Source organism: Lampetra planeri, chromosome 29, assembly GCF_965212315.1.
Source record: "Lampetra planeri chromosome 29, kcLamPlan1.2.h2, whole genome shotgun sequence".
NCBI classification, from domain to species: Eukaryota; Metazoa; Chordata; class Hyperoartia; order Petromyzontiformes; family Petromyzontidae; genus Lampetra; species Lampetra planeri.
The window spans coordinates 854,044-873,192 of NC_136135.1; the positions used below are offsets into that span (position 1 = coordinate 854,044).

The window sequence follows — 19,149 nt, forward strand, 5'->3', positions numbered from 1 at the left end:
CAGCTGATGATCCTTAAGATGTTTTCCTAAAAAAATATATACTTTTTTGACTACTCTACCCCTATGCTCCCACATGTAGCAACATTATTTGTTGTACGCTACCCCTATGCTCACACACACGTGTCCCACGATGACTAACGTGAAGCACGGTGAAATAACCCCTACCTTCATGGCGTGCCAAGACACTCATCCAGCAGTGGATTTTGGCCCAGTTTATCGAACCCTTAAAATTAGTTGTGATGTCTACTAGGCTGTGTATTGGACATCTCTTTCCGGGTGTAAGAAATGTATATGTGACCACCAGCAGGAGAGGTTTGCTTTCTGATTACGGTAATCCTTAACTGATAAAATAGATAAGCAAGCAATACATCTGTCTGCACATAATCCTCAAATGGTTGCTTCCAGGTAATGGCTGAAATGGTGCAAGCCACTGATAAGCTTTCCATAATTGGCTTGGAGCTGGTCTTGATTAAAAATCTACCTTCTAAGCTGGACCAAAGAGATTCGTTTACATTTGGCAGACGAGAGGCAAACACGGGCTGCTAATGGATAACGTTTGATGTCTGTGTGCTGCATAGAATACTTTTCCAGGTGTGAGTGTTTGATCCTGTGTTGCTGAAACTCTTGAGCCCAGAGGTGCCTACTCTAAATATACAAGAGCCTTTGTTCTGCTGTTAAGTTAACACAACCCCCTGGGTGGACGAGTGGCCCCTGCAGTGGTGGAGTGGTGGGGGTTACATCCGATGCTGTGTCGGTACCAACCACCTCTGGAATAATAAAATAGACAAGCAGCCAATAAGTCTGCTGCATATCTGTTTCTAAACTTTAAAAAAATTACACATCCCATCATCTTCCCTCTTGGCCACCTGTGAGTGCATTATTTTAAATGGGTTTCTGTCTGACAAGCATGACTCTGCAGAAGGAATAACAGTCGCTGCATGGTATATGCATGTGCGATGGAACCCCGATACGCAGATGCCAAGATATCGGTGCACTGCGCTTTATGTACAAACATAACTATTTTAGTGGAGCGCATATACGTAATGGATTGGGGTTGGTGGCACAGTGGTTGACGCACTTTCTTATGAATCCAGCCACGTGAGATTCATTCCGGACTGTGGGTAATACATCAGTTGAGTGATGTATTAAATGATCTTGGAGACGCCTTTCACCACCACACAGGAACCAGTGTGGCCATACACCCATCATGGCCAACCTGGTGTAGGGAATAATGGATCCAGCTGTGGGGTGACCAGTGTGTACGTTATGATTATTCATCATCATTGTAATATTTGATCTCTCCGCTTGTATAGTTTGGGACCTTGCGTATTGTGGTGTTTCATGTAAACGTTTAAGGAATAGCAAAGGAGACCAGTTTGCAGATAATACTTTTTCTTCAGCCATTTTTCTTTATAGAATATTCAGGTGGTGGTGCTGTCATGAACATGCATCTACCGTATTTTACATTTACGATATGGACTACTTTAATTGCATATTTAGTTACTTTTGAAGTGTTTAAATTGCGTGTAAATTATATAAAACGGTGAACTGTCGGCCTCTTTTAAAGTGGGCGGTTCTCCTACTGCTGGATGAACGCCTCAACCATTTTGCTAAGTTTTTTTTTTACCATACTTCACCACACTGGTCAATATGGCTTGCTGAATAGAGATGGGTGGAGTGCTTAGGACATCACTCGCCACCTAACGTTAACTAGCTATGGGCCAGGAGTCGAACTCAAGGTCACCAGGTCCGTAGCTCGGTGTGCTAACCACAGCACCACTGCTGCCCTCATCATCCTACTGGGGGTAATAAATATAATAATGATTCAATGCCGGTTCCCACGTTCTGTCTCTCAGTGTCCCTCCACCTATACACAACATGCCGCCTCTACACATTTGCCCGTGTTTGATATTTGGTACAAATTAAAACCAGGCCATGGTGTGGGTTCTGAGAAGCCACACGGATAATTGCATCACATCGTGTGGGGCTTGCAGTCAAGGAGCTGGTGGGGGTGGCGGGCTTGTGTGATACTGTGCTGTGTTTGCTCATTGTAAAGGTGGTGGGGGGCGGAGGTCTTGCCATGGCCTGAGATGCGCCGTGTTCAGATGTGCTCAGATTGCAGCCATTTCCACCTATTTTTACAAGTGAATATTTAAGCAGATCGGCAGCAAGCCTGCCTTTGCCCTTTAGGCAACAGTAAAGGCTGAGGCGGTGGGGAGGTTTGGAGGGGACCAGAACAAACTAGCAAGCAGCTCAACCTTTCCATGGGAGGGCAGGTTAATGTTCACACTCCATTAACTGCCCTCTCCGTGGAGAATGTGAGTTAATGAGTAGCACCCGTTTACAGCTGAGCATAGGTTACGATGCCTAAAGGTGTGTGTGTAGGGAAAGGAGCCCTGAGCGCGGGCTCTGGGGGGCATTGTCTCTCTCGCCATGGCCGTGATCACGTCCCCATAGTGGCGCCTCCCTCGGACGGGGACCGATGGGAGAGCCGCGGCTGTCCCCCGCACAATTTCTCGTGCATGGATCCCGCAGGAAAGAAAGTTAGCGCGCAACCCTTCTCACGTTTGTTTTTAATCGCATTATAAAATGCGGGTGCGACCTTGGCCGGAGCTTGCTTTTCTGCAAAGCATGTTGCCCATTGGCAATCCATGCCACAGTGATAGAATGTTTGTCAATTACTATGTACATCTTTGAGAGAGTTCTCCATTATGCTGCGCCCCGTGTATGCGAACGGAGGAGAGCGTGGGGATGGATGTTGGGTGTGCCACTACCTACACCTACCAAATGAAAATCTTGGTATGTGGTTTTTAAATATAGCCTCCGGCTGCCTGGCCACTGTGTTCCAGAACTAACTGGACACAGTCACTCCTGTAGGTGGAGGGGCCTTGAGGGTGTTCTTTCTCTCTCTTACAATTCACCTGATCCATTGTGTGTGGCCGCAGTCTGCTCGCTGTTATCTCTGCGAGTGTCACTGTGGTGAATTTGCTGATTTGACATTAATGTGCGCGGAGAGCGGTGGTGCAATGGTTAGCGTTCTGCACTACAAACCCGTCGATCCGAGGTTTGATTCCTGCTTATGGCCAACACTGATTATTATCTGAACCGGTCCTGGGCCTCCCCTAGGTCGACTCTGCCTCAAATGGATACCTGATGCGATGTGTAAACATCGCCACTGAGTAGACAAAGGTGGTCAGGCGTGATGATGTCCACACCACCCCCTTGTACACTTTGTAGAGGGGAACTTTCTTAATGTCATTGTTAGTGTGTGTATTTTTGTATTTGACCTGTGTATTAGAGAGAAAGGGTTGGTGTATGCATGTGTGTATTTGAACAGTTCTGAGTGTATGGAGAGTCGGGTGCCTAAACAGCACTTGCCCCAACAGTTTGTGGAGATGACGGGGGGGAGGGGTGTATCTTCGTCTTTGTGTATTTGAGCAACTCCAAGTGTGTGTGTGCATCTAATTTAATGTCTGTGTGTGCACTGTGTTTATTTAAACATCTGCGAGTTTGAGAGAGTGGATGTGAAATTTAATATTTCTAGGAGTGCTTGCATGGTTTTGTGTAAAGGGAGTATTGGTGTGTGCATTTATGAATGGTGGGTATTTTTAAAACTCTTGTGTGTAAACATGTTTATGCATGTGGTGTGGAATTGCAAATATCTGTGACATTGAAATGTATATACTGTACTAGTTAGTGTCTGGTGTGTATATCAAAAACTTGTATGTAGAGTTTAACTTGTCTGTCTGTACGTGTGCCGGTTCCCACTCGCAGTTAACATAAATGGCGAATATTTGAATGGGTCCTGAGCCTCCCCTAGGTAGACTCGGCCATAAATGAGCACCCGGTGCTGCGTGTAAACGTCACAACTGGGGAGACAAAGGCGACCCAACACTTGGTAGTAGCCACCCCACCCCCTCGTGTGGCGTGCCGGCCTTCGTAGATGCTTGCTAACACCACTTGCCCCAACAGCGAGTTGAAGTCTAAGGGGGATATTTAACTTTGGTGTGTAAGAGAAAGTGTGTGTGTTTTGTTTTATATAACTGAGTGTTTGAGTGAACCTCTATGCGAGTGTGCTTCCGTGGTTTTGTGCCGTTCATACAATGCCTGTGCCCCTGTCTGGTGTGTGGCCGTGAATGTTGATTCGCCTCTGCGTTGTATAGTCTTGGGGGACATTGTTAATGCGGCCGCCACTCCTTGTAGTTTTGACCTTGAAATGCAGCATGGCCTCCATGACCCTCCTTGTGACGTCCCAGAACCGGATTTGAAAAAAAAATAACAAAAAAATGGAATGTAAAAGAAGGGTAATGCAGAAAGTAAGAGGGCGACAACGTTTCTTGTAAAATGACCTTCAAGTTTAGCGTGTGAATGTCATCGCCCAAAGCTGGCAGGGAATCCCGTTGGTTGGCGGGGAAAGGGGCATGGCCTCGCCTCTCTTTCGTTGCCACCGGATTGGCTGGTGGGTTTGGCTTCTGGCTTAAAGTCCTGCGAGCTTCACTGAAGCTCTTGTTCTGGCTGGAGAGGCTGTGAGCAGCAGGCACAGCAACCCCCCCCCAAGTACACGTGCGTCTGCTCGGGCACCTTCCTCGGCCTAACCATGGGGCGTGGGGTGAGTGATGCTGTGGATGATGATGATTATGATGGTAACAATATCCTTGCTGTAATGCTATTTATTTAACTGTTTAAAGTTTACTGGCTTGAACTCGTGTAAGCTCATTTGACCAAATATTATATTGCAACAAAAGTAAAGTACTGTAGATGTGCATAGTGTGGATGTATGACAAGTCGTTAATGAAGTTGTACTGTATTGTAAGCTTTTGGTCACTTGTTAAAGTATTGTTTGAACAGGTGAATCAAGAAAAGTGTAGTAAATGCTTGGGACATAAATGAAGATAATTGTGATCGCAGTATTCATAATATTACCGTGTGCCATGCGGGTTCTAACAAATCGCTTAAGTGAAGTTTAAGAGGCTGAAAGTGAGAGGAGATGGGTAGATGTGGTAGGAATGGCCACACGGAGATTGGAAGAGAGGGACGCACCTGCGGTTGGCTGACGGGAGCCGTAAACCGGTCTCTGCGCAAAGCTGGAATAGTGCCGGGTGACGCTGTAGTCAGTTGGACACCGTTCGTAACTACGGGGTCAGCACGGTGGGATCGAACGTAGTGCCAATCACGGGTGAGTGGAGGAGAATTACAAATGGGGTAACGGCAGGGACAGGTTACGGGGAGGGGCACCCAGCCGTGGGTTTAAGTGCTGTGAACAAAGTATGTTCTGTAACTTCAGAATGGAAAATTCCAATTTGGCTCTGGTGTAGTGGGGGGGGGAAGCTGTGACGATGTGGTGTGTGTGTGTGCACATGGCTTAGCATTTGCTTGTTGTACTTCCTGGCTCTGGCCAAACACAATGACTCAGGTTGTGTGTAATCTGGGTTTTGTTCTTCGTTTTGCTGGGAGCAAACCAGTAGTCCTCTAGCCTCGGCTGTTTGAGGCTGGTGTTTGTTTTAGCGTGCACATGGGATTATCATCCCACAATGGGGTCCCACACTGTACGTGTGCGCACGCCTGATTGGATCTGCGTGTTGTGGTGGGTTGCTCTCGGGGCTGGTGGAAAACAAACCAAAATGTCCTTTGAAATTTGAATCCAGCTGTGGTGGGGTTTTTTCTTGTTATTGGATGGGAAAGATTCTGAACCGTTCCAAGTTTATTAAATGCTGTCTTCGCTTGTATGAAATACGTGCCCGACCTTTGAAGCACTCTATTACGTTGAATACCGGTTTAATCGGCTATTGTACTTAACCGACTTTGTTTTAGAAGTTTTTTTTAGCGGTCGTTTTAACTCTCAACCCTATATCAAATCCCGCTGCTGGGTGAAGACCTTCCCTTGTCAATGTGGCCATTGGCATTCTTTGACCAAAGTGGATATTGTGGTTTGGTGAATTTTCTTGGGGCGCGGGGGGGGGGTCCACCATTTATCACTCTTGTCACAGATGTTAAAATGTCGCTGGGAATTGAACGCAGGTTTCTTGGATTCATAGCGCAATGCCACTAACCGCTGGCCTCACGTTCTCCACCCGCTTAAAAATAATACGGCCAAGAAAATTGCTCTGTCTGCACTATCCAACATGTGTGTGTTGCTTGTTGCATTCGTCAGTGGTTTGCGACACACGGGAGGATGGTGTGGGTTTTAGCTATGCTAGTCGTGGGTTTTGGCCAAAAAACGACCCCATGTGTCTGAACAATTGAGTGCGATGTCACCTGTGTGCGATGTCGACCAAACTTTTGGTGGTGGAGTTTTTTTGTTCTCCCTATTTGCCTCTGCTCTTTCCTCCCCATTTCATTTTTTTGTGTGCACAAAGATTCCGTAAGTGTGAGGTGACGTCAAGTTGACCTTGCATCGATGGGAATTTGTTCTTGAGGATCCTGCTAGCATTTTTGGACTTCGTGTACCGAGTTGTACAAAGTTCAACTTTAACAACTAATGATTATCTTATCCCTGAAGAGCTGAGGGCACGGTGTGCTTGAGAATACAGTGTGAGCCCAAGGAGGTATTTTTCATCCTTGTGCAGAGTTAATGGCATGCAGAGGCTGATAAGGGGTTCCCCTTTTGTCCCTTGCGAGTCCTTCCCCAGGGGGTGAACGCCTTGTGCTGCTGGTGGACACCTCGTGGTTGTGTGCACGGAGTTTAATATATTAGTGCAAGAATGCCCTGGTTGGGTGTGATTTCAATGTGGTTGTTGGTGTGGTGACGAACTTAATGGTATGTTATCTGTGCCCAAGTTTCTTAAATGCCCTCTCTACCTCTGTCCACTCTGCTGTATATATGGGACTCACAGTTGATCAGCAGGTCGCCTGGAGTGGGGTAAAGTGGGTTACACCCACCTCGTCCAAGACCAGCATTGAAAAAGATTAGGCCAATTTACCCTCTCTCTCAGGGTTCCTCTGTGGCGCGCCCTCTAGTGGATGCCAGCATGAGCAAGCAATTGCAGGGATTTTCTATCACTTGTGTTATGCTCGTTGGTGAGCTGTGTAAGAGATTCAAACGTCTCTTACCTGAAGGACGACGGTGGATTGCGGAGCAGGGTCTCCAAAATCCTGGGGTCGGCGAGGCTGTTGCGCTCCCTCGCATGTCGGCATGCGACCAAGCAACTCGCTCGCTTGGTCTAGTCGGGACGCTGTCGCTGATGTCTGTTGCTCGTTTGTGCGTGTTGCCGTGCGTGTGTGTGCCTGCAGTACGGGAAGGATGACGTTCCCAACAAGGTTGAGAAGAAGAGCAAGAAAGACCGTAAGCTGGAGAAAAAGAGCAACATGGATGACTTGAAGAAGGAGGTTTCCCTGGTAAGGCTGCCTGCCATCCTCCATGCCATCGGCCGCCCTCCACTGCCCCCTCCTCTTCTCACCTCCAAACCCACCATGTGTCAATGTCTTAAACTAGGCCACTTGTGATTTGGCGATTCATGTAACTCCCACGTGTGTGAATGCTGTGTGGTTGTAGATGGCTTTGTCACTGTTTAGCTTATGCGTGTGGTCAAAGTAGCAAGTAAATTTCCATTCCGCTCAGTGCTTCATTAAATTTGCCCCAGATGGGCATAAACGAGTGATGTGGGAGCAGTCTGTTCGTTGCACGGGGTTTTCAGTCGCTGATTACAACCGTCAGCAAGAGACATGCTTATGAATTGTTTAGTTACCTTTAATTACGAAGTAAGTGCGAACAAAGTATGTGGGAGGGAGTGGCAGGAGTAGGGGGGGGGGCTTTCACTGGGTGTGTGTATATAATCCCATGCCTTCATTAAAATCTGACTAGAGGTGCCTTTTACTCCGGTATCAATTACAACTAACAACCCCAGTGACTCATGCACAATACTGCCGCCTTATTGCCCTTGGAGCTGAAAGGCCAAGTTTTAAAAACGTTCTCAATCTCCGAGGGGGTGCGTGACGGACTTGTTGCGCAAGCGTGGGCTCGAGTAATAGTTTGACACTTGCGCATTAGCGTTGATGTTTTCCCTCAATATTGACTTTCTTGTTTTGGGATTGCTCCCAGCTTGTTGACCCTTTTTATATCTCTTGCGTGTAATAGGGCTCTTCGTGTAAACGATATCAGAAGCGTTCCGTTTAACAAACTTACCAAACAAGCAAAGCCCACGCGCTTTGCTTGTTTGGTCGCGAGCCATACCGCTCCAGGGGCAGGAATGAACCGATGTGTCGTGTGAGAACTAGTTGTGCGGTGAAAGCCGCCCTGCACATCCGCTGGGCTACCCATCCACCCGGCATTTATACATTCGTTTGGCACTTAAATGAATACCACGCGATCTGGTTACATTTTGTATGAACTTTTTTCACACCGTACGTAGCCAAACGTACTAATTGGAGGTGCAGGGGAAGGACTACAAACTAAACGCAAAAAACTTCTAAAAAAATTTGATTTCGAAATTAATTACCAACATGAGTTTTCCCTATCTCGATTTCAAATGGACATGCCTCCAGTAGATTCCTAATATCGGAAGGAAGAGCGTATCCAGATGGCGCACAACATAGATGCGAGTTCCACTGCTAGCAGCGGTTGGGTGACGGCACGTCTCATGGCTGTGCCGGTCTCCTAGCAGAGCGGCAGCAGCAGCAGCAGCAGTGCATTTTGAGCCCTGGTGGAGTGTGCCTGCAACGGGCCTGCACGAGCTAAATATATTTTGGCAACAATGTCCATGTGACTGTCTCCCCCCCCCCCACCTCGATTGTCCACTGCCACTGACACCATGTTGTTTTTCTGACCCCACTCGTCTCCTACGTTTCCTCTACATGTTGTGTAAATGTTATTAAAATATACATCTCTATTAACAAACTAGAATGCCTATCACTTATTTATTTCCGGTGAGTCTGTGTTGAACAAACTGAAAAGAGCAATAACCGTTTAATGTGGTTGAACAATCTGCAGTGACGAAGCGTTGACGCTCCGTGGGTACGAGCGTGCCACTGTCGCCTCCTCGATGTTTAGTTCTGCTCGACGCGCTTCCCTCGTCTTTGATCGCTTCGGGCAGCCGTGTCTCTTAACGCCGCACCGCGTGCGCGCGTGGTGACCCCTGCCGAGCTGCGCACTAACGAAGCCCTCCCCTCCCCCTGTCTGTGCCCTGCACATGCGAACCGATGCCTCCCTTCTCCTCCTACTTGGTGCTGCTCCCGGTTTCCTGGCTCCTCCACCTGTTTCCTAACTTCTCCGCGGGGGGGGGAAAAACCTCCCGCTGCTCAACGCGGGCGGCAACCGCGCTACTACGCTCCTTTCTCCCGTGCCCCCCCCACCTCTCCCATAACTTGCGCTCACTCGCCCTGACTCATGCAATAAATCCCTCTGCTCGTCTGCCCTTTCACACACAACATCTCTGTCACCCTCCACCCCACCCTCTCCGTCTTGTCCTCATCGCTCGTCACTTTCCTGTTTGCGTCAAACCACCTCCTGCCTGTATCTCCACGTCGCCGTCTATCTCACTCGCCCCCCCCCCCCCTTCTTTATCGCACCCTCCGATCTGTGTAACCCACAACTCGCGCTCACAACGCGCCTCTCATTCCTCTCATCTTCCCATGGGATTGCCCATGCATGGATGCTTGGGGTCATTTTCCATGGTGCCGTGTAACATTCTCGCTCTGTCTCCACCTCCTCGTGGTGGTGGTGGGGGTTCGGGGGGGTGGGAGGTTAGACTGAGCACAAGATGTCTGTGGAGGAGGTCTGCCGTAAGAACGGCACGGACCCCGTGCAGGTCTGTGCTGCCCGGTGCGCTGCATGCTGAGTGTCCCGTGTTGTTGTTTTCTGTTCGCTTTTTAAGGACGATCATAAGTTGTCATTAGACGAACTGCACCACAAGTACGGGACGGATCTGAGCCGTGTAAGTACTCGGGGAATGGGGTGAGCGGCACCAAAACACGACCATTTGCACGCACCGCGCACGTCACGGAGGAGAAGCCCTGTGCGCGTCATGCTCACGGGCACGGCGCGCGAGCGCGCTTGCCGTAGGATCGCCTGGTTATTTTCCAAAGTTGCGACTCAGCCCGGGGGTGCTTCCCTTGACACACGCAGTTTTTTCCCCACTGTGGCGTCGGTAATGGGGCTGTTGCGCACGTGGTCGTAATTGACTCCCGAGCGCACACGACCAAGCAAAGGAGGCGTGCGCGCGTACGCCAACGGCCGGAGGGCCGCGTGCGTCGATGGGCCCCGGTCGAGAGCCAGCGGCGCGCGATATGAGGTGAGCCCGGGCAGCTTAGTGGTTCACGAACAAGCGAGGCGATTGTTTGAATTTAATTAAAGGTGACGCTGCGGCGCTCTCGCATTCTACCTTCCACTCGGCCACGTTTGAGCTCCGCTTAAAGTCAGGGGTCACGTGTCATTGGCAGCTACAAAACATGCCTTGTTTCCTTTATAAAATTATTTACGTAAACATTGTGATTTGGAGACATGCGCGCTCGATGAAAGAGCCTTCCCTGATTTGTTTTTGCGGCGTTTACATATTTGGTGCGATGGTTATCGTTGATAGAAATCTTCTTTTCCACACATGCACGCCATGTTCTCCTCATGTAAGTCTTATGTAACCAGTACGGGCAGTTTTTCCGTTCACAAATGTTGTGTGGGCCATGCTGGAGCATTATGTTGAGAAGCATAAATAAACAAATGCCATTCTCTATCCACATTTGAATAAAAGTTGCTCCAGTCTGTTAGCCTATTGCCCTTGCAAACAAATATTACCATGCAGCCAAATGTTGAAGCAATCGGATGCTGGACCGGCTTGGTCCTCCCAGGTGTCAACACCAGATTCGGGTAACTTTTAACAATCTCCTTGGTGGGTGCAAAAAGCTAATGGGTTGGTGAAAAAACAAAATACTTTTACTTGGGTGCAGACGCAGAACAGAGTTCTGCTTGCATATGCTTTTATAAATAGGTACCGTGTGTTTATTTGTGTGCGTCGTGTGCATGTGCTCGTGTGCGTGCGGGCTACCGCTGCTTCCTCCGTGTCCCCTCGCCCGTGTCTCAGGGCCTGACGAACGTACGAGCTGCGGAGATCCTGGCTCGAGACGGCCCCAACTCCCTGACCCCTCCCCCGACCACCCCAGAGTGGGTCAAGTTCTGCAAGCAGCTGTTTGGGGGCTTCTCGCTGCTGCTGTGGGTGGGAGCCATCCTGTGCTTCCTGGCCTACGGCATCCAGGCCGCCACTGAAGACGAGCCCTCCAACGACAACGTGAGTTCGCCGCTCCGCTGAAGGAAGCTCTCGTGGGCGCTGGCATGCGACGCGTGTCGTTCTTTTTGCCGCCTGCCGAAGTGGACTGGCCCGGGGTGGGAGCATAACGGCCGTGACGTTTCACGTGGGCCCCTGCGATAGTGCGTTTTGACAACTCGTTTTTGGAGGCTCTCGCTCACGATCGCAGCGGCCGCCCTGGTTATTGCTCCGTGTGTTTTTTTTTGTACCTAGCCAAACGTGTACCAGTGCAAAGCCATGCAGCAACATTGCCCCCTCTTGGCAGGACAGCTCGTGGGTGAAGCCCAAAGCGCCTTCTCCGATAGCCTCGTGTGATAAGAATGGCAGGAATAGCAGTTGTACCTTATACTAATCATTTGTGTGTGTGTGTGTGTGCAGCTGTACCTGGGGGTGGTGCTGTCGGCCGTGGTGATCATCACCGGCTGCTTCTCCTACTACCAGGAGAACAAGAGCTCCCGCATCATGGACTCCTTCAAGAACATGGTCCCACAGGTAAATAAATGTGACACCCACCCCCCCCACCTGGGTCGTGCGTTATTGCATAGGCGTCTGCCTATGCTCTTTGATGGTACCTTATTAAAGGTACATTTTATTCATCATCGGTCAAAGTCGATCCACTTGCTGGATGATGGCCACCTCAAGTTGTCACCAGTTCTCAGCCCTGTCATGTAACAATTCACCTACAAACGAGCCGGTTTTTTCACCTTTTCTCCATCTCCGCAGCGGGCATTGCCTCGTTTGGTTGCCACTCCATCCATTTGTCCTACCTGAGCCCATTTGCTTTCCCTATCAGTGAAAATTCTGCATTTGAACATCCGCTGTGTTCCCCATGAAATGCTTTCTCCTTTCAGTCTCGTAGTCCCAAGTGTTTGTCACGCCCACGCTTTCCTTTGCACACTTGAGTTGTTTTTTAACAAGCACGTTAAACGTGCACTTTTGTAAAAGAGTGCAACGTTGGCACGAAAGACGACGTGTCGCGTTAAGTCTGCGACGCGTGGCCGCCCCCCCCCCCACCCCCCGCAGCAAGCGCTGGTGATCCGCGAGGGCGAGAAGACGCAGCTGAACGCGGAGCTGGTGGTGCTGGGGGACCTGGTGGAGATCAAGGGAGGGGATCGCATCCCCGCCGACCTGCGCGTTGTCTCGTCGCATGGCTGCAAGGTACGCTGGGAGAGCGCCGGGAGCACCAGAGTGGACCACCGGCTCGCTTCGATGCCCACCGTCCACCGGTCGCCTAGTTCATAGTTTTTTGGAGGCTCTCGCTCACGCTTATATTTATATAGCGCGTTATTCCGTGGTGCTCATCTTAACAATTTGCAACTGGCTAAATAACCCAGACGTTGATTTGTAACTGTTGCCATTTCAAAAAGTTTTTTGCTCATCTTTTTGAGTTGCGAGGTTCGTTCAACTGCCACTGTGCTAGCAGCACACCTCTAATAAGCCATGCTGGGGTCGAACCTCGGCTCCTACCAACGACTGCACAAGGAACCTGCCGTGGCTCCCGCCTCATTCTGTGCACCCCTTTTGGCATTGCTCTAAAGATAAAGCATTCGGCACTTGTTTAACGATTCCATAAAAACTGATTTAACTCGGAGTCTGTAAAGTGTAGTCGGTCGTCTTGGCTCGGGTGATTCACTTGCTGCCGAAAAAAAAACCTCACGTTAAATTTGGTTCTATACTTAAATTGGCGAAATTGCAGCTGGTGAGGATTACAAGCTTCCGTTTGGTGACCCCTGCCGAGCTGTGCTCTCAGTGGCAGAGCGGGGTGGAAAAAGTGCCCCCCCCCCCTTCCATGTGGAGCAGAGGTTGCTTGAACAGATCCCCTAAGCAGCAGCAGTTCTGTGGTGTCCGCTTCCGTGGGTCGTCCTCTGTGACAAGAAGGGGCTGCACTGCTCTGCGGGAGTCCTGAATGGGTTCTTCGTCTCACGCCGTGACGCCTCCTGGCACAATCGGAATTACAATTTGAATTTATTTATTTATAAAAGAGAAAACAACCAACGCGCGGGTGTCTGTAGGGATGAGACTTTTCACCGAGGCGTGTCTCACCCGGTCGCCGTTCCCTCGCGTGGTACCCGCAGGTCGACAACTCCTCGCTCACCGGAGAGTCTGAGCCTCAGAGCCGCTCCCCCGACTTCACGCACGACAACCCGCTGGAAACTCGCAACATCGCCTTCTTCTCCACCAACTGCGTCGAGGGTGGGTGTCGTGTGCGCACAGCACGGCTAGAGAGGGGGTGCGTCTGCCGAGTGCATCACCGTCCACCTCTCCTTTTAACCTGTTATGCACTCCCTCGGCATTGTTTCAATAGACATTGAGTCGGCGTAGCCCGCTACGTGATCCCGATACGAGGCGAAGGCTGGATTGTCGTGGCATGACCATGAGTTGTTGGAATGCCGTGGTGACTGGGGCGTCCGGTTGTGCTGCAGGCACTGCTCGTGGGATCGTCATCAACACCGGTGACCGCACGGTCATGGGCCGTATCGCCACACTGGCCTCCGGGCTCGAGGGCGGCCGCACTCCCATCAACATCGAGATCGAGCACTTCATTCACATCATCACCGGCGTGGCCGTCTTCCTCGGCGTCTCCTTCTTCGTCCTGTCGCTCATCCTCGGATACAGCTGGCTGGAGGCCGTCATCTTCCTCATCGGCATCATCGTGGCCAACGTGCCCGAGGGTCTGCTGGCCACCGTCACCGTGAGTTTTTAAGAGGCCGCTGCGTTGCCAGCCCTCCCCGTCTCCTCGTTTGTCACCAGAGTGGGCGGTGACCCGGCCCGAGTGGTTGGCGTGTTCGCCGCTCGCTGCAAATATTCATGATTCGAGCCCAGCGGCCGCCCTGGTTATTTCTGCCATTGTGTATTAACCATAAATATACCCACCGTCTTCACGGTGGCAGTTATGTGAAAGAGCTGCCATTGTAGCCTCGCATCATGATCTATATTTGCCAAATTTTATGGAATTACTCGGACACTACTTAATTGGTAAACACCACGTCGCAACATTGCCCCCTACTGGAAGACTTCTAAACACCCATTTTCAGGCCGATGCTGCGTGTGGACCTTTTGCTGCAGAGCCATCTGCTACAGGGAGCTCGCCTTGGCTAGACTGCAGCAAGGCATCGGAATGGTTGAGATGAAATGTAGTGAAAGATGTGATGTAATGCGAATACTTTGACTGCAGGGGAGAATCTTTTCTAAATGCACACGTGCGTGCGCTCGCAGGTCTGCCTGACGCTGACTGCCAAGCGCATGGCCAAGAAGAACTGCCTGGTGAAGAACCTGGAGGCCGTGGAGACGCTGGGCTCCACCTCCACCATCTGCTCCGACAAGACGGGCACCCTCACGCAGAACCGCATGACGGTGGCGCACATGTGGTTCGACAACCAGATCCACGAGGCGGACACCACGGAGGACCAGTCCGGTGAGAGAGCGCGCGGACGCAGGGCGCCGTCGCGATGTGGCCGCACCGCCGTGCCCGGGCACGAGTGTCGCGCGCACGGTCTCGGTAGCACTTCCCCAGAGGACTTGTGTGCCCACGGGATGTTGGGGGAGTGCGGCGGAGTGGAGGCGCGAGAGGTCTGCTCGACCGACGCCTCCACTCTGTGGTCCGTCACGTTTCTTCTCTGATCTGCCACGTGGTCGTGAGCGATCGGTCTCGGCCCAGTCACCGATGACTTGGCTAAGAAAGAAAACATCTCGTTTAAATGTGGTTCTGCGTATAATTTGGTTTTAATTCCAGTTCCGGAGAATAAAAAAATATTGATTTTACTTGAATGCAACAGACGGTGCTCTTCGTGGAAGAACGGGTGGGGAAATGCTGCCCCCTGCTGCTTGAAACGAGGGTCACTTTGAAGGAATCTCAGAAGTAATTCCTTTTACATCAGCTTCTGTAATGCGAATGGTTTAAACCGCTGTGCGGGAGGCCGAATGCATTGCTCGTGACACAAATTGGGATTAATCCGGTGTGGAAATGCGAGTGCCCCGTTGACGTTCGCTGTTGGGGTTGTGCCCTCGCGACAGGAACGGCGTTCGACAAGAGCTCGCCGACGTGGACCGCCCTGGCGCGTGTGGCGGCGCTGTGCAACCGCGCCGTGTTCCAGGCGGGCCAGGATAGCGTGCCCGTGCTCAAGGTGGGTGGCCCCCCCGCCCCCTTTTCACTTCTCGTCTGATCCGTTGCATGCGACGTCGGCTGCACGGCTCCGATTCTGGTTATTTATCCAACGCAGCAGCAGTGCCGGGCTGGCTCGGCACAGGCCCTGGTACGGCTCGGTCGTGCGGTGGAAAAGACTCGACAAGAGTGACGCGCTAACGACTCGTCATTTAATTTTCCTTGACAGCGCGATGTGGCCGGTGACGCGTCCGAGTCTGCGCTGCTCAAGTGCATCGAGCTGTGCGTTGGCAACGTGCGCGACATGCGTGACAGGAACAAGAAGATATCCGAGATCCCCTTCAACTCCACCAACAAGTACCAGGTAGGGGCACTGCCTACTCTCACACTCCCCCTGACTCTCCCTCCCCGCTTTTCATTTGCCATTGCAAGTGGTCGTACATAAAGAGAAACATCCTCAATTGACGGTCGAGACAAGTGTGGGAGCACTACCCTTTGGTGCCACAAGCCCTAAGAGTCCTTCCTGGCAAAACCTGCGAGCGTGTCCCCTCGCTGTCCCCGAGTCTCGACATTGCCGGTTAATCTGTGGCCGCCCCCTTGGCCTCCTCTGCACGTGAGGCTCTCGAGCTCGGAGAGCCCTGTGAGCGGTCTGCCAAGGGGAAGCAACGAGGAGATGGTTCCCAAAGTGCCGTTCCCATATCGTGCAGGTCGCGAGGCTCGTTGTTGTTGCCGACGGTGGATGTAGGCGCCTCGGTGTGCGTTGTTAACATGCGTGTGTGTGTGTGTGTGTGCGCGTGCGTCAGCTGTCCATCCACGAGACCGAGGACGCCAGCGACCCGCGCTACCTGCTGGTCATGAAGGGCGCCCCGGAGCGCATCCTCGACCGCTGCTCCTCCATCATCATCCAGGGCAAAGAGCAGCCTCTGGACGAGGAAATGAAGGAGTCCTTCCAGAACGCCTACCTCGAGCTGGGAGGGCTGGGCGAGCGCGTGCTGGGTGAGTAGAGGGCTTGCACTTGGTGTGTGTGTGTGCACGTTTCAGGGAAGGGGTCGTGTGCGGTGAATGGGAAGAGCTGTGATCGCTGAGATACTTGTACGGCCTCGCTAGGTAGGGTGCACGGGCAGCGTCGGCGTGAGGCCACGTGCCCCGAAAGTCTGTTAGGGGATATCCAGGGGATAATTGTCTTGTTGCGTCTCCCCTCTGAATTGTCGTTCCCTCCCTTGTCCCCCACCACCGCAGGATTCTGCCAGTTGTACATGCCCATCGACCAGTACCCCAAGGGCTTTGCCTTCGACACGGACGACGTGAACTTCACCACCGACAACCTGTGCTTCACCGGACTCATCTCCATGATTGATCCTCCCCGTGCCGCCGTGCCCGACGCCGTGGGGAAGTGCCGCTCCGCCGGCATCAAGGTGTGGCCTTGCGCCGTGTAATCGAGCGTTCCCCCCCCCCCCCCCTCCATTTGTGCAGGTTGCATATTATATATGTTGGGGAGAGGGGGGTGGGGGTAAGTCATTCCACCGTGGGGGGAGGCAGGGTGCCGGGATGACCACCGTTTGTAAACGGGGGGGGGGGGGGGGGGGCTGGCTAAACGAGTGCTCGCAAAGCAATCGATTACAGCTCTTGAAATAATCAACCTCGAGTCGATCAATTTGCCCACTTGTCCCAACTCGAGTGTCAATCGACCGGTTTGGCTCCGTGCCGGTGGTCGGTGTGCGTGGTTTTCATCATTTATTTAACAATGGCACCATCGTGTTGCGGCCAGGTCATCATGGTCACCGGAGACCATCCCATCACAGCCAAGGCCATCGCCAAGGGCGTGGGCATCATCTCCGAGGGCAACGAGACGGTGGAGGACATCGCGGCGCGACTCAACATCCCCGTGAGCCAGGTCAACCCCAGGTGAGCGCGGCGGCCCGGCGTTCACCCGCTGGTGAGCGTGCGGTTGCCCGTCGCTGTGGGGAGCGGTGGTGCAGTGGTTGGCGCGCTGCGCTACGAACCCAGCGACCAGAGTTCGATCCCCGCTCATGACCAACAACACTAGTGACAATTACCTGAACCGGTCCTGGGCCTCTCCTAAGTCGGGTCGGCCTCAAATGAGTCGCTGGTGCGGTGTGTAAATGTCGCCACTTGGGAGAGAGAGCCGGCCCGGTGTGGTGTTGGCCACCCACCCCCTCGTTTGCCGTGGCCGTACCGGCCTTCATAGATGCTCGCTAACAGCATGTGCCCCAAAAGTCTGTTAAGGCTATAACTGGGGGTTTTTGTTTTTGGTTGGCCATCGCGTCGGTCGGTAATTTAATATCTAGACTTGAGACTTCGAAAGTTGGGAGATGCATGCTCTGTCAACCACGTGCTGATGCTCTGCCTCCATCCTCCCTGGTACTGCTGCTGCTGTGTATTGGTGCTGCCCTCTGCTGTGTGACGACGCTTTGATGTGCTGCGCTCTCGTCCTTCCGTGCCGCTCAGAGACGCGAAGGCGTGCGTGGTGCACGGCTCGGACCTGAAGGACATGACGGAGACTCAGCTGGACGACATCCTGAAGAACCACACGGAGATCGTGTTCGCTCGCACCTCCCCCCAGCAGAAGCTCATCATCGTGGAAGGCTGTCAAAGACAGGTGCTCACACGCGCACACACACACCCGCACTGGCAGACGGGTGCGTGTACACTCGCACACTGCACTGCCTCAAGCAGAACCAAACCCTCTGGCACCGACGGTCGTGTCAAGCGGATGGTCCTGGGATTTGTTTGACGTGTGTGTGCCCGCGCGTGTCTCTCTCCATGTCTGCCTGCAGGGTGCGATTGTGGCCGTGACGGGAGATGGTGTGAACGACTCGCCTGCGCTCAAGAAGGCCGACATCGGCATCGCCATGGGTATCGCGGGCTCTGATGTGTCCAAGCAGGCGGCCGACATGATCCTACTCGATGACAACTTTGCCTCCATCGTCACCGGCGTAGAGGAGGGTGAGTGACGGTGCAAATTTCATCACCACCACCTTCATGATCTGCTTTGCCTGCCACTGGCGATACCGGCCGTCGTGCTGTGTCTAGTCGTTAGATGTTGGGTGGCTCTCCGGCAATCGTCTGCGGGGTGGAGAGGCTGCTCCTGTGCACGGTTGGCTACGTACGGTGCAAAAGAAGTTCTACCTACAGAGTGGGGGCCAATGCCAGCGCTGACCGTTTGTGTTTCAGGACGACTGATCTTCGACAACCTCAAGAAGTCGATCGCCTACACGCTGACGAGTAACATCCCCGAGATCACGCCCTTCCTCTTCTTCATCCTGTGCAACATCCCCCTCCCGCTGGGCACCGTCACAATCCTGTGCATCGACCTGGGCACCGACATGGTGAGCAGTGGCCCCCGCGGCGCCAGCGCGCACGGCAGCGCATCTCGACGCCGGCGGTGGCATCTTGGCATCTCCGGAGTTGCGCGGACGTTGACGCCCGACCCCGGAGCCCGACCCTAACCGCGACGCGTTTGACGTGGTGATGCAGGTGCCCGCCATCTCCCTGGCGTACGAGGCGGCGGAGAGCGACATCATGAAGCGGCAGCCGAGGAACGCGCGCGTCGACAAACTGGTGAACGAGCGGCTAATCAGCATCGCCTACGGGCAGATCGGTACGCGGGCACATGACCCTATCTTCCACGCGACGCACACACGGACACCGCTATCTACCTACGGGCACAGGGACCGTCCTGCAGAGTACATCTTGATGGGGTACTGTGTGCCTGCCATCTATCTCCGCAAAGGGGGGGGGGACCCCTTTTACCCACCATTTCATATCCATCATACCAACTTGGATCAACAATTA

General features: G+C 52.5%; 1 protein-coding gene across 2 annotated transcripts in view; it reads left to right on the plus strand.

Annotated features, from left to right (window-relative positions):
• LOC144728539 (sodium/potassium-transporting ATPase subunit alpha-3) overlaps positions 1-19,149 on the plus strand; it is a 40,102-nt gene that overhangs the window by 16,816 nt on the left and 4,137 nt on the right. The window contains exons 1-18 of one of the 2 annotated variants that reach the window (XM_078608045.1): positions 4,371-4,609; positions 7,231-7,335; positions 9,810-9,869; positions 11,010-11,213; positions 11,610-11,723; positions 12,255-12,389; positions 13,307-13,424; positions 13,655-13,923; positions 14,448-14,646; positions 15,246-15,355; positions 15,563-15,697; positions 16,137-16,329; positions 16,573-16,748; positions 17,102-17,238; positions 17,803-17,953; positions 18,132-18,300; positions 18,529-18,683; positions 18,832-18,955. In XM_078608045.1, coding sequence (XP_078464171.1) covers positions 4,598-4,609; positions 7,231-7,335; positions 9,810-9,869; positions 11,010-11,213; positions 11,610-11,723; positions 12,255-12,389; positions 13,307-13,424; positions 13,655-13,923; positions 14,448-14,646; positions 15,246-15,355; positions 15,563-15,697; positions 16,137-16,329; positions 16,573-16,748; positions 17,102-17,238; positions 17,803-17,953; positions 18,132-18,300; positions 18,529-18,683; positions 18,832-18,955 — 2,566 coding nt within the window. In that variant the 5' untranslated portion in view covers positions 4,371-4,597. Of the gene's footprint in view, positions 1-4,370; positions 4,610-7,230; positions 7,336-9,809; positions 9,870-11,009; positions 11,214-11,609; positions 11,724-12,254; positions 12,390-13,306; positions 13,425-13,654; positions 13,924-14,447; positions 14,647-15,245; positions 15,356-15,562; positions 15,698-16,136; positions 16,330-16,572; positions 16,749-17,101; positions 17,239-17,802; positions 17,954-18,131; positions 18,301-18,528; positions 18,684-18,831; positions 18,956-19,149 lie in introns of those variants that run through there. The other variant, XM_078608044.1, reaches the window with a different exon arrangement.